Source organism: Saxophila tyrrhenica (assembly GCF_035928015.1).
Source record: "Saxophila tyrrhenica strain CCFEE 5935 chromosome Unknown scaffold_16, whole genome shotgun sequence".
Classification (NCBI taxonomy): Eukaryota; Fungi; Ascomycota; class Dothideomycetes; order Mycosphaerellales; family Extremaceae; genus Saxophila; species Saxophila tyrrhenica.
In genome coordinates this window covers 148,243-160,641 of record NW_027041748.1, presented here as the reverse complement: position 1 = coordinate 160,641, position 12,399 = coordinate 148,243, and the positions used below count along the sequence as shown (strand labels likewise).

General features: G+C 54.9%; 6 protein-coding genes across 6 annotated transcripts; 4 read left to right on the top strand and 2 right to left on the bottom strand.

The window, feature by feature from the left end:
* Positions 1 to 396: 396 nt before the first annotated feature.
* On the bottom strand, positions 397 to 1,636 carry LTR77_008959 (uncharacterized protein; the record flags this gene model as incomplete). The annotated part of the gene is made up of 2 exons (XM_064806188.1): positions 397 to 1,326; positions 1,385 to 1,636. The coding sequence occupies 2 exons, from the start codon at positions 1,634 to 1,636 to the stop codon at positions 397 to 399; spliced, it is 1,182 nt and encodes a 393-aa protein (XP_064655514.1).
* A 1,245-nt stretch (positions 1,637 to 2,881) lies between these two features.
* LTR77_008958 (uncharacterized protein) lies at positions 2,882 to 4,408 on the bottom strand (the record flags this gene model as incomplete). The annotated part of the gene is made up of 1 exon (XM_064806187.1): positions 2,882 to 4,408. One exon carries the CDS (start codon positions 4,406 to 4,408, stop codon positions 2,882 to 2,884), a length of 1,527 nt encoding a protein of 508 aa, XP_064655513.1.
* Positions 4,409 to 4,649: 241 nt separating this feature from the next.
* Positions 4,650 to 6,305, top strand: TRM2 (tRNA(m5U54)methyltransferase; the record flags this gene model as incomplete). The annotated part of the gene is made up of 1 exon (XM_064806186.1): positions 4,650 to 6,305. The coding sequence occupies one exon, from the start codon at positions 4,650 to 4,652 to the stop codon at positions 6,303 to 6,305; it is 1,656 nt and encodes a 551-aa protein (XP_064655512.1).
* Positions 6,306 to 6,775: 470 nt separating this feature from the next.
* LTR77_008956 (uncharacterized protein) lies at positions 6,776 to 7,730 on the top strand (the record flags this gene model as incomplete). Its single annotated transcript, XM_064806185.1, has 3 exons — positions 6,776 to 6,965; positions 7,038 to 7,329; positions 7,385 to 7,730. The coding sequence occupies 3 exons, from the start codon at positions 6,776 to 6,778 to the stop codon at positions 7,728 to 7,730; spliced, it is 828 nt and encodes a 275-aa protein (XP_064655511.1).
* Positions 7,731 to 7,833: 103 nt separating this feature from the next.
* Positions 7,834 to 8,841, top strand: LTR77_008955 (uncharacterized protein; the record flags this gene model as incomplete). The annotated part of the gene is made up of 2 exons (XM_064806184.1): positions 7,834 to 8,004; positions 8,083 to 8,841. The coding sequence occupies 2 exons, from the start codon at positions 7,834 to 7,836 to the stop codon at positions 8,839 to 8,841; spliced, it is 930 nt and encodes a 309-aa protein (XP_064655510.1).
* Positions 8,842 to 11,069: 2,228 nt separating this feature from the next.
* On the top strand, positions 11,070 to 12,237 carry LTR77_008954 (uncharacterized protein; the record flags this gene model as incomplete). Its single annotated transcript, XM_064806183.1, has 4 exons — positions 11,070 to 11,194; positions 11,277 to 11,639; positions 11,708 to 11,840; positions 11,914 to 12,237. The coding sequence occupies 4 exons, from the start codon at positions 11,070 to 11,072 to the stop codon at positions 12,235 to 12,237; spliced, it is 945 nt and encodes a 314-aa protein (XP_064655509.1).
* Between the last annotated feature and the right edge of the window lie 162 nt (positions 12,238 to 12,399).

Here is a 12,399-nt window from a genome sequence, read left to right as displayed (position 1 = left end):
CATAGGGAGCCTTCGAGCCGACGTGTGCCAGACACCAGGCAATGTGTCCCCGCGGTCGCGTGTTTGGAAAGGTCAGCGGCAGAGAAACACATGCTCTGGTCCAGTCCGTCTGACAGGTTTGACGGCAGCCAACAAATCGGACGACTTAACATTAAAATTCGACTCCTTTGTTCTCTTCCACATTACAGCACTCAAAGTTCACCAGCTATTACAAAGAAATGGAGGGGCATTGGAACAGCGATCAATCGTGGCCATCAACGTGGGTATGAGCATGAAGTGCTCCAGGTAATGTTGGTCATGAACCGTACAAAACATTAAAACAATCAAACAAGACGTACCGCTCCGCAGCCCCCAAACGCCAGTCGTGTCAACGCATCAAGCCCGTCTCAGTACAGATCAGTTAACCTCAATCAGCCCAGGCCCAAACAACGTCGCATCCGCAACCTCATCCACCGTATCGAAAGGACCACTATCGTTCGTAACAACAGCAATAGTCAGCCCGTTCATAATGAACTTCGAGAACGGGAAGAACGCCTCGAACGTCACTACACCGTCCTTCTCTGAAATGATGGTCGGCTTCTCCACAATCGGCAAGTTCTGCTGGTTGATATACACAAGACTGATCGAGTCGGTGTCGGTCCCGTTATTGGTGAACGAGAACTCGAGCTGCTGGTCTTTGCCTTTGATGTTTTCCGCGAGCACCTTCAGAGCGCCGAAGATGGGCAGATCGATGATGTTGGAGTTCGGGCAGGAGCCGGGGACCACGACGTCCTGGTTGAGCACGGAGAAGGCGAACTGAGCTTTCGATCTTGTGAGGAAGGGCAGCTCGGAGGGCACGAGGTCGAGGAGGGAGCGGTAGTAGCCGTTTTGCTCGCCTTCTTGGCCGATGATGGAGCCGATGAGGGGGATGTATTCCTCGTCGCCGTTCGCTGCCAGGCCGGCAAGTGCGTCTTGTAGAGTGCCTAGGACGACGTCGGTGAAGGTGCGGGCGAAGCCGATGGCGGAATCGAAGTCCGCGCTCGGGAAAATGTATTCGCAGGGCTGGATGGGTGTCTCGCCGGCCGCTGTGAGGATGCCGTTGGCGCCGAGTGCGTGCAGTTCTTCTTGTGCTTGGACGGTGATGAGGGCATTGAGGACGAAGTTCTTGACAACAGGGCTGCCGATTTCGAAGCCCTCTACGCCTTGGGTGATGTTGTTGATTAAGCTGGTGAAGAAGGCGACTTCGAAGAGCTCATTGAAGGCGATCAGCTCGAAGATGGTGTTGTCGCCGGTTTGGAGAGTGGGTGACAGCGGAGTGTTGGGGAGTGTGCCGTGTGCTTGCTTTTCCTGCGCGCAAGGAGTCAGTAAAGAAGAGCTCTCAGTACACATGATCACGCCAACTTACAATCTGTGTGAGAGCGGGACTTGGGTTCTTGATATTTGGGAACCCGTTGGCCAGAGGGAATGTGAATGGCACCTGTCCTGATCCATTTCCAGATCCGTATCCGTGACCGCCGAATTTGCCATGGTCACCATGACTGGGAAAAAAGCCTGGCGGTGGGTGTGGCTTGCCACCAAACTGCTGGCTTCCACCCCATGGTGCTGCGATAGCGACTGATGTGCTCAGCAGAACAACGGAGGCGAGAGTCTTCAGCATTGTGAATAGAAGGGCCGGTGAGTGATTTGTGTGATTAGCAGTTACTGTAGTGCAGGAGAGAAAAGTGATGGGGAAGAAGCGTGTTTTATATCGTGAGCAATGCTCGCCTCACGTATATGTATCCTTGTCCGCCCCAGTGGCAGGTTGACGTCGGCGGACAGATACTCACATTGTTGCTGAAATAGTACGTGAACCAATTTGGGCAGCAAACAGGAGCACTGATGCCATTCTGGGATGATCGTACAACGCAAAGTCCGGAGCAAGATATCTTCGCCCGCCGTTGTTTGGCGATGTCAAGTACGCAAACCTACGTAGCGCCTTTCCTGGCAATCGGGGCAAGTTAGTCCGTCAGCAAAGGCTTGTTCTAGCTTGTCTGTGAGCCCCTTCAAGGATCGTTAAGAGCATCGCTCAAGGGCTGAGATGCTTAGCATGCGCGGCCGTCAGTTGGTCCGGGAACTTTGAACACAGTCAGATCCTAATTGTGCGCAACCCTGTGACCAACTGACGGCCTAGACCGTAAGTAGCTCATACATTGGCACTTGTGCCTGTGGGCGGGGCGGTGCTTCACACCTCGGGTTAGCGTCAGTGAAGAGGTATCGTCACCCGAATGCGAGGCCATGCAAAGACAAAGGGTGTGAAGACAATGCCAGAAGGACGTTGTACCAGCGAGGAAGTCGGGGCCAGATCAACGTGGGGCACAACGCTTGTGCATTGCGCTAAAAAGTGCTAAGAAAAGCCTAGCTATGCTTATTCAGGGACTTATTCAGAGCTTGGACCCAGGAGTCCACCTGTCCTAAACAGCAAGCGTTAGGATGATACTGAAGGGCTGGTCAGAATCAGAGGAGATCGCATCGTCGAAGCACGGCGAACTGCAGCCAGTCGCCTGTCGAGCTCGACGATGCAACACTGATCGGCAGAATGACTTGCCTCAAGCAGTTGTTTGCCTTCTCGAGAATGTTAGACGACGTTCCAATTCGAATGCTGAGCATGTGCCTTCTCCAGCTTACGATGTAATCTTCATCAACTCTCGAATCTCCTGTCGGAACGTGATCATCATTTCGAGGAACAACGCCGGCTCAGACATGACCATTCCCGATAGAAGCGGACGCTGCTCGTCACAGGGGCCTTCAAGTTCTCAGCGGGAACAACCGCAAGCACTCCGTCTTCGACACGAATGGCCGTTTCCTCAAAGTGCTGGAAGGTCTTTCTGCGCATGTCATCCGCATCTTCAGTGGTTGTGACAGCTCATCCAGCAGATGATGCAGCAGGCGCCGGACTCGCAGCAGCACTACCCTGCGCACCACCTCTCGCACCGACCCTCCCACCCCGTCCACCTCTGAATCCCCCTCTCCCAGCCGATCCTCGAGTCCCAATCTCCCTGAACTCCAGCACTTCGACCGCTCCGTTGGCGACCGGGACACGCTTCGCCTCGAGAGCCTTCTTGAGCCCCTCGCTGTCCTTGAACAATGCGATCGCAGTGCCTTTTCTAGGGTCGATGGTCACACTCGCCATGTCACCATACTGTGACAGAGCTTGCTGGATGAGTATCTCCGTCATGCCTTGTGAGGGATTGGCGTGCTTGAGGTAGGCCTTTGGCGGCGATGGCTTTTGATCTGACGATGCTTGTGGAGTCGTGGGGGCTTTTGATGGTGGCTGTTTCGCGGAAGTTGCGGGCGCAGCGGGTGTTGAGGCTGTTGACGGCGGCGAGGTCGTTGTTGATGCTGAAGGAGCTGTAGAGGGGGTTGGAGGAGCAGCTTTCGGCTTGATACCCAAGTCCTTCTGCAGCATCTTCTTGATGCCATCCGCGTTGCCTCTTTGCCTGGGGCCGGCAGGGGCTCGCTGTGGTGCTGGGCTCGGTGGTCCTGAAGCAGCAGCAGAAGGATTGGAAGTCGCGTTGGTCGGCTTGGGTGACGGCTTCTGCTTCTTGGCTGCTAGAGGCGCGACGGCTTTCGCCTGCTGGGCTTGCTTGACAGCAGCAGCTTGCCTGTTTGCGACCCGTCCTGCCTCCTTCGCAGCCTGCTCCACCTTCTGCTGCTGAGTAGTTGCGGCAGCATCCCTCTCCTCCGCAGCCTTGCCAGCTTTCCCACCGGCTTTTGCGGCTTTCTTATCCTGCTCCACCTTCTCGGCCTTTGCCTGCGCAGCCTTTGCCTTGTTCGCCTTCTTCTCCCTCAGATCCTCAATCAATGGTGTGGTCTTGACTGCAGCTTTCTCGGCCTTTGTCTCCTGATGAGCCACATCAAGCGCATATGCCTTTGTTATAGGTTGCGTCTCGGCCTCGAGGAAGGCGATGAACTCGGGATCCTGGTCAATCGTCCCTTGTCGGTTATCCGTTCTCTGCTTCAGCTGCTGCAATGGCGTTCGTTGGTTCGGTGCGAAGCCCAAGGTGGGTGCGAGATGCTTCAAGTCCGGGTTTTTGTGCGTGCCAGCCTTGTCTTGGAACGTGACCTCGAGAAAGCGCTTTTCAAACTCCTTCACGTATGGTTCGCTCGCCAGGTGGATGTAGCATCGACTTTGCTCCGGTACCTTGCCTGAACCCGCCAGGCGTGTCTTCCCCTGCCGATACTCCCTCCAGTCCACCTTGCCGTTGTTCAGCTTCCACTCATCGCCCAACGTCTCCTCGAATTCCGTCAGTGTCAGTCCTGGTGGTAGTCGTCGGACCTCCAATTTAAGGCGGGGTGCTTGAGTTTTCGCTGGGCCTGCTCGCACCGCTGCGTTGACGGGAAGCACACCGCCCTGCCGATCTGCGTTCCTGGCGATCACTTTGGGTGGCATGGCGGTGGCTCACGTCGTTGATATGAGTGATCACTTTTCGAAGAGTAAGAAGGTGGGATGTATCTAAGATCGCGGAAGTACTACGGCACGGCCCGGTTCCTGGAAGCTGCCTTTTTGGGATTGCTTTGGTGAGCATTTGCATGTGACAATTCTTTTGAGCTCACATCTGCCAATGCTAAACACCTGCAGAGCCTCATTGTTACGCCACTTCACTCGACCACTGCCCCACACCAGAGTGAAGATGGCGCAGAAGCGCCCATTCAACGAAGGAAAGAGGCACTTCAAGAAGAACAAGAAGCAGAAGAAGTCCACAGGCACTGAAGGATCCAACGAGGATGTACTGCTGGCGGATGTTAGAGGATTGCTGGCAAGAACACGACTCGACGCCGGAAAAGACGAGGAGAATAAGCTGCCCGATCAACACGCAGAATTAGACCTGACCATATCCGAGCTGTCCTCGACAGGGGACGGGCTCGCTGAGAAAGATGGTCAAGTATACGTGATTCCGTTCGCGGTTCCCGGCGATAACGTTCGTGCAAGAGTATACAAGCATATGGAAGAGGAGTCATACTCTCTAACAGACTTCGTCAAAGTCCTTTCGTCCTCCGAGCACCGCACCGAAACTCCCAAATGCCCCTACTTCACGCAATGCTCTGGTTGTCAGTTTCAGCATCTTCCTTACGCGTACCAATTGGCACACAAGCGGCGGGTCGTGGAGAAGGCGTACCAGAACTTCTCCAAGCTGTCGTCAGTAGCAGTCCCGAAGGTCGGTGACACTATCGGCTCGCCTCTCCAGTATGGCTACCGAACAAAGCTGACACCCCACTTCGATGGACCTCCTGGTGGAAGAAGAGATAACCGGAACGGGAAGCCAGTGACATGGCCCGAGGTGCCTCCGATAGGATATATGAAGAAGGGAACCCGGAAGACGATGGATATCGAGGACTGTCCGATTGGGACAGGAGCAGTTCGCATTGGGCTGAAGAGCGAGCGGAAAAGGGTGGCGAACCAGATCGACACGTACAAGAGAGGGGCTACATTGCTGTTGAGGGAGAACACGGAAAGGAGAGCGAGGGACAAGGACAAGGAAGTTCACGGCGACGGCGAGAAGACGGAGGGCGATGCGGTACTTGAGGACAGGGGAGAGTACACACATCGCAAGACCTGCATCACCGATCACAAAGCCATCTCAACCGAATATGTGGACGACTTTCGCTTCGACAACCCAGCCGGCGCTTTCTTCCAGAACAACAACTCAATCTTACCTCTCGTCACCCAGTACATCCGCGACAACATCCTCAGCTCTTCCCCTCCAGATTCAACTACTCCACAGATCAAGAACCTTGTCGACGCCTACTCCGGCTCCGGCTTCTTCACCATCACCCTCTCCTCTCTCTTCGACAAAAGCATTGGCATCGACATCAGCCCTCAGTCCATCGACTCTGCAACGCAAAACGCCAAGCTCAACAACCTACCCAACGACTCCACCCGCTTCATCGCAGCAGACGCCTCTGCTCTCTTCGACGCCCTAGATGTCACGAAGTACAAGCCAGAAGAGACAGTGGTGGTGCTCGATCCACCCCGCAAAGGGTGCGACGAAGGCTTCATACGGCAGCTGATCACGTACGCGCCACAGCGCATCTGCTATGTGAGCTGCAACGTGCATACGCAGGCTAGGGATGTCGGACTGTTGGTCGGTGGGCTGGGTGGTGAGGAAGGCATGAGCAGTGGGCTGTATGAGATTGAGAGTTTGAGAGGATTCGACTTTTTCCCACAGACCAGCCATGTTGAAGGTGTGGCCATCTTGCGAAAGATGGCACGAGAAACTGAGGAGGAGGATGTGGATGAGGAGGGTGGCGTCTCGTTGGGGGATATTAGGAAGAATGAAGAAGTATGACATACATCAATCGTCAAGCGCTGATTGAAAGTGTCCAAAGGAGTGAAGAGACATAAGGAGGCTTGCGAATTGTTTTACTTCCTGGATTCGATGCTTTCAGGGCCGGCCTCGGTGGACGAAGAAGCTCACCCCGCACAAGACTTCAAGCAATGAGAGTCTTGTTGAAGATCCGAGAATCATTTAGGTAGGGCACATTGTTTGACGATTACTCGAACATACTCCATCTCAATAATACCTTACTTCGTCTACCTATCCATTCATTCTAATACAAAATGTCGAACCAAGGCGAGACCGCCTTCTTGACGGGTACAACCACCTCACTTTGTTTCAATCCGGACAATACTGACTCTTCCACGTTCAGGCGGTGCAAGTGGCATTGGCAAGGCCGTCACAGAGATGCTTGTCAAGAAAGGGTGAGTTTGACAAGCCTAAGGCTTTGTCCAAGTTAGCAATGCTGACCCACCTCCAGCATGAAGGTCTTCGTCGCCGACGCCGATGTCCCAGGCCTAAGGGCACTGAGCAAGCAGCTCAACACAAACCCGCAGGATCCAGCTATCTATACGACTGAAGTCGACGTGGCGGAGTGGGAATCAATCGAGCGGGCTTTCCGGTACGCGGTCAGTGCAATGGGCAGGATTGACTACGTGTTTCCAATCGCTGGTATGCTGGCCCCTATCCTTGATCTGATGGACATTGGCGACTGAAAAGATTCATTGCTGATGGTGTGAACAGGCATCGGCGAACGACGAAGCTTCCCTAACAAGCCAAAGTCGGATGAGTATGTGAAGCCGGACATGAGCGTCATTGATATCGACCAGATTGGTGTGATATACACCGTCAGTCTGGCGGTGCAGCACTTTCGGCGGCTGGAGAAGAACAGGCATGGCGTCAAGGGGAGGAGTGCGTGCTCTTCCTTCCGGGAAAAATGTCTCAATGCTGACCGGTTGACCACAGTTGTTGCTGTGGCATCAGTATGCGGCTTCTACATCCATACGACCATCCCGCTTTACACCGCTGCAAAACAGTACGCTCTTCACTTCTCTGCTCACATTGGCTTCGCCCTCTGACCCCCACTACAGCGCCATCGTAGGCTTCACCCGCTCCTACGGCAAAATCCTCGCCGAAGAATCCATCACCTTCAACTCCGTCTGCCCCAACAAGATCCGCACCTCCATCGGCACCGCCGAGTCCTACGAGAAGGCTGAGAAAGCCGGCTGTCTAGTGCCAATGGAGAAGCTGCTCGAGTGCTTCGAGATGTTGCTTTCAGGTGGCGAGCACAAGGATCTGTCGGGAGAGTGCCTGGAAGTGGCGCCGCAGTTGGGAATCAGGATTGCGCCGAAGGTTGAGTTTGTGAATGAGGAGAGTAAGAAGAGTGCGGAGATCACTTATGAGAGAAGTCATTATTTGCATGAGGTGGTGGAGTAGGCTGTAGGGAAGTGAAGGGAAAGCTTTGCTGTATGTGATGCCTGGTGTGGACATTTGGTGAGGATGACAACAGCTGGTGAGTGAGCCTCTAACAGAGACGCCGATGTATTCGATCAAGGTTGACGCGAAGACGGGGAGCAGCTCACTCGCATGTGTGCTATTGCATGACATCCAGCACGAGGCTTGCATCGGCTCCAAAACGGCTGAGTATGCTCTACAAAACACACCGCTCTCATCCTTCTCCGTCCACTATCGTCCACCTTCCCACAGTACAGTAAGTTGCAAATCAAATTATGAAGCTGTTGTCTTGACTGCTGGTTTATGTCTCATACTTTTCTTTGTCCGCATCCAGGCTACCACGCCATCGAATGAGCGAGCAAACGCAGCCGCCATGCAGCCTTCCGTTTCTCCTTTTCCGCTCTGCATCTCTACACTTTCTGCTTTGCTAGAGTACAGGGAATCTGCCGCTCAATCGACAACCATGCTTCAACACCCAGCTACTTCGACTTCCAAACCGACCTGGGACACCAGAGGCCGCAGCCCCGTCACAATCCCCCCATCCACCACCACCGCCTCCAAACGCATCCCCTCCCCCAAACGCCGCAGCTCCCCAAGCATCACCCTCCTCGACGTCCGCCCGACCAAAAAACAACGCCGCCTCCACCACAACGCCCTCTCCATCCCCTACAACAACGCTCAGCAGTTCTGGCACGAAGAGAGCCTGCACCATTTCTACGTCTTTTGCCCGTTGGACCGCACGAATCTCGACGAAGCTAGACGCAAGAACCTTCTCGGCAAAGTGGTGTATGGGATGCTAGGGAACAGGACGGTGGAGAAGCTCGTGCTGGATCAGGAGACGGGGATTCCATGGACGGTGCCGAAGGTGGTGGTGGAGTTTGGGCGGGTGGAGTGGGGGAGGAGTGCGGAGGTGAGGGGGAGGAAGGGGAGGGATGTGGAGCCCGGGGTGCTGCCGAGGGGAGAGGAGATGACGGGGGAGGAGTGGGAGGAGGCGGTGGGGAGGGGGGATTGGAGGGTTGCGGGGGAGGATCGGGAGACGTGGGAGAGGTGTTTGGAGATGGGGGTGGGGTGGTTGGGGTATCGTGAGAGGTAGAGTGGGATCGGTATTGAGGACATTTCGAAGTGAAGAAACAGAGTGGAAGCTGTGTTGGGCTTGAGCACGGTTCGGCACTGATTACCTGTACCGCACAACGGCTCGTTGGGTGCTGCAATCTAGAGATTTCAAGCTGCAAAGCCGCATCTGGCCCACAGCGTCCCGGACGATGTTGACCTCAGAATACGACCGAGCTGAACCGGAGTGGTGAGGAGTGCGACCAGCTGCACAAATCGACCTCGTGACAGCATCCAGTGCTTTGTAGCGAACACAGCGTTTGCAGAATTGCTCCAGCAAGCCCCTCCACATCTTCGAGCACACATTCAACCATCTTCCACTTCCTTACTTCATCTACACTCCCTCCCCTTCCGGAGAACAAGAGCACCTCGGACCTGCACCAGCATCACCGCAGTTGGGTGGGCAGAGTACGAATTTGGTGTGGAGCCCTTCGCTGGATCTTCATCGACCCAGTGTTGCACCATTCATGTTGCCACCTCGGTAATGAACACTTAATGAACAATGTCATTGGCAGAGGTCCAGCTTCATGGTGAGTTCGTGATGATGATTGCGTGATTGAGAACACGTCAAGCAATTCGTAGTTGAGATAATCGTGAGTAACTCATGTTGAAAACTGCTGGCAGCATCATGTCTTGCCCTTCCTCAGGGAGAAGCCGCGCAGCCTGGTTTTCACTGGTGCGCTGGTTGTCGGACTTGGATCCGGTGACGATGCTTTGTCTGTCGTCGGACTGTGAGAACTGTCCGTTGATGGTGAACGGTGTCGAGCATCCCCAAGAATGTCGTCCAGGCTCACATTGTCGTGTGAGTAGGGAAGATTGGTCGTATCCAGGATTTCGACGAACTTTGAGGATGCCATGGCTTTCAATAGACGAATGTGTTGGCGTCGAATACTTCAGAAGGCCGAGTTTGTCGGACGGGCTGATTATGAATGACCAGAAATGCTGCCACCTGAATGAATAGTAGGACACGAAGCAAGAACGAACAAGAACGAAGAGGCGCAGACCTCTCCCAAATATTGGCAACGAACACGCAAACAACGCCCCCTCGTCCCTCGTGGCCCTCCGCGCATGCAAGCTTCGAACCGTTGCCTGTGGCGTGTCGAGATCTGCAGACCCTTGGGGCTCGAACGCCGGCAGAGTCGCGGATCGTGGTCCAGAAGGGCTATATTAGACGGCGCTATGCCCCGGATTTAGCAGTGGTGTCTTGATTGGAGTAGGACGAGCCGTGGGATCGCCTTCTTGAGCCTCAGGAACCGAGCAGGAACGGGCAGGGGTGTCGGAGGCCTGCTTGACGGCTGTTCGTTTGAGCGGTTTCTTCCCGCATACTGTGGTTGCACGACAGCAGCAAGGACGGCGGTCGACGACGTGTCTTGTGTCGTCCCGACTCTGCCCGCGGATGCAAGCAACGCAAGCAGCGTGACGAAGCCACCTGCGTCACAAAAGACAAGACGAGTTTATTGACGCGAGGCTCTTAGCCAAGAGGAAGAAGGTTTGCCACCAAAGGCACCATCCAACACTATCCTCCAGGATATGCAATCCGCTGATGCGACAGCCAAAGGAAGTCGTTGGAGACGACGATCATGTAGCAGAAGTGTGCCAGAAGTGCTCCTACTTCCTGCTCGGCAATTGATGGCCTGTCGTTCTCTCGGCCTATTCTCGCTTCAAAACAGGTACGACGTGGAAGTATAGGTACAGGTAGACCAGCTTGCACTGCCGCACGTTGTCTCTAGGCAGTATACGGATGTACTACGTTACCATCCAGGCTGCAACATGAGTCCACGCCGGCAGGTGTCTTCGATCGCAGGTCTGTCTTGACTGGGTGAACTAGATTAGTGAGGTGCAGTTGAGTATTGAATGCTAACGCCGAAGGTGTGTCTCGACCTCGCTGTTCGATCTTTTCTGCAGCCCAGAAAACAGCAAGACAGAATCGACAAAACAGGGCATGTTATCCGCGACTCGCCATCCACAATCAACTTGACATGAAGCACGACCACGATTCTTGTTCTCTCACATCTGCGGCAATAAGAGTGGCTTGGATACAGCCGTGAGAGACAATTCGTGCCTCGGCTCGTGAGAGCTTCAGACCTCACGTCTCCATCAGACGGGATGACACGGTCAACATACCATTGTAGGTCAACTTTCACCATTGGTGAGGCCTATCAGTATTCGTTCCCGATACTCAGTAGTTGGTATTAGATTGTCTGTATCATCATGACCTCCTCGCCTAAGGCAAGAGCCCAACAGCTGAGCGAGCAGCTGGCCGCTCCTCGAAAGGACCCTGGCACATTCGAAGGCATACCTCGCATACCAACCATCGCTGGGAACTCCAATGGCCCGTGAGTAAGAATCCATTTCCAATGTCCACTTCATCGAGTGCTTGGACATCGCAATAGTATTCGTACTCACGTCTCCCATCAGCCGCGCCCAGGGCAAAGTAGTCATCATCACCGGCTGCAACTCTCCCCTCGGCATCGGCCGCGCCACCGCCCATCAGTTCGCCAACAACGGGGCAAAAGCCATCTTCATCTCCGACTTCGACACCACGCACCTCGAAACCCACAAGCGGGAGATCGAGTCCCTCTACCCGGGCGTGGCCATCCACACCAGCAAGGTCGACGCCGGAGACGAGAACGACGTCAAACGCATCGTCGACGAAGCGCTGGAGAAGTACGGCCGACTGGATGTCTTCTTTGCCAATGCTGGCATCTCGATCACCGCGGAGAGGGTGACGGACGCGGAGGCGGGGAAGTTCATGCAGGTTATGAAAACGAACGCTCTAAGGTGAGCCTGTTCCCACCTCTTGGTCGTGCGCAGGGACGAGATGGCTGACGTATCTGTCCATCCACCAGCGTCTTCCTAGCAGTCAAACACGGTGCCCGCGGCATGCTTCAAACCTCCTCCTCAAAGCCCTACCCCTCCGGCTCCATCCTCGGCACAGCCTCTTCAGCCGGTCTACGCAGCAACGCCGGCGCAACAGACTACGTGAGTCCCCCAACCCCACTCACTCCTCCATGTAGCTTGCACATCAGTACCCGCGCTAACCCCTCTCCTCCAGTCCGCCTCCAAAGCAGCAGTAATCTCCATAATGCAAACCTCCTCCTACCAACTCGCCGGCACGGGAATCCGCTGCAACGCCCTCTGCCCGGGCGTCATCGAAACCGGCATGACGTCGCGCATGTACGACGCCGCCCGCGCCCGCGGGACGGAGAGGAAGATCGGGCAGCTGAATCCGCTGATGCGCGGGGCTGTTGCGGATGAGGTGGCGAGGGTGGCATTGTTTTTGGGGAGCGATGAGGCGAGTTATGTGAATGGGCAGGCGATTCCGGTTTGTGGGGGGTTGACGGCGGGGCATCCTTTCGTGCCGGGGAAGATGGCGTAGTACGTTGAGGTGGAGGTGAAGGTGGAATTGCACAGCACTCGCAAAAGGGATCGTACCCCTCTGACATACCAGTGAGTAATGTGAAGCAGTATCAAAAATTGAAAGGCGCGAAAGACAACGCCCAACCCATTACCCACCCCTTTACGGGACCGAGCTAGTAGA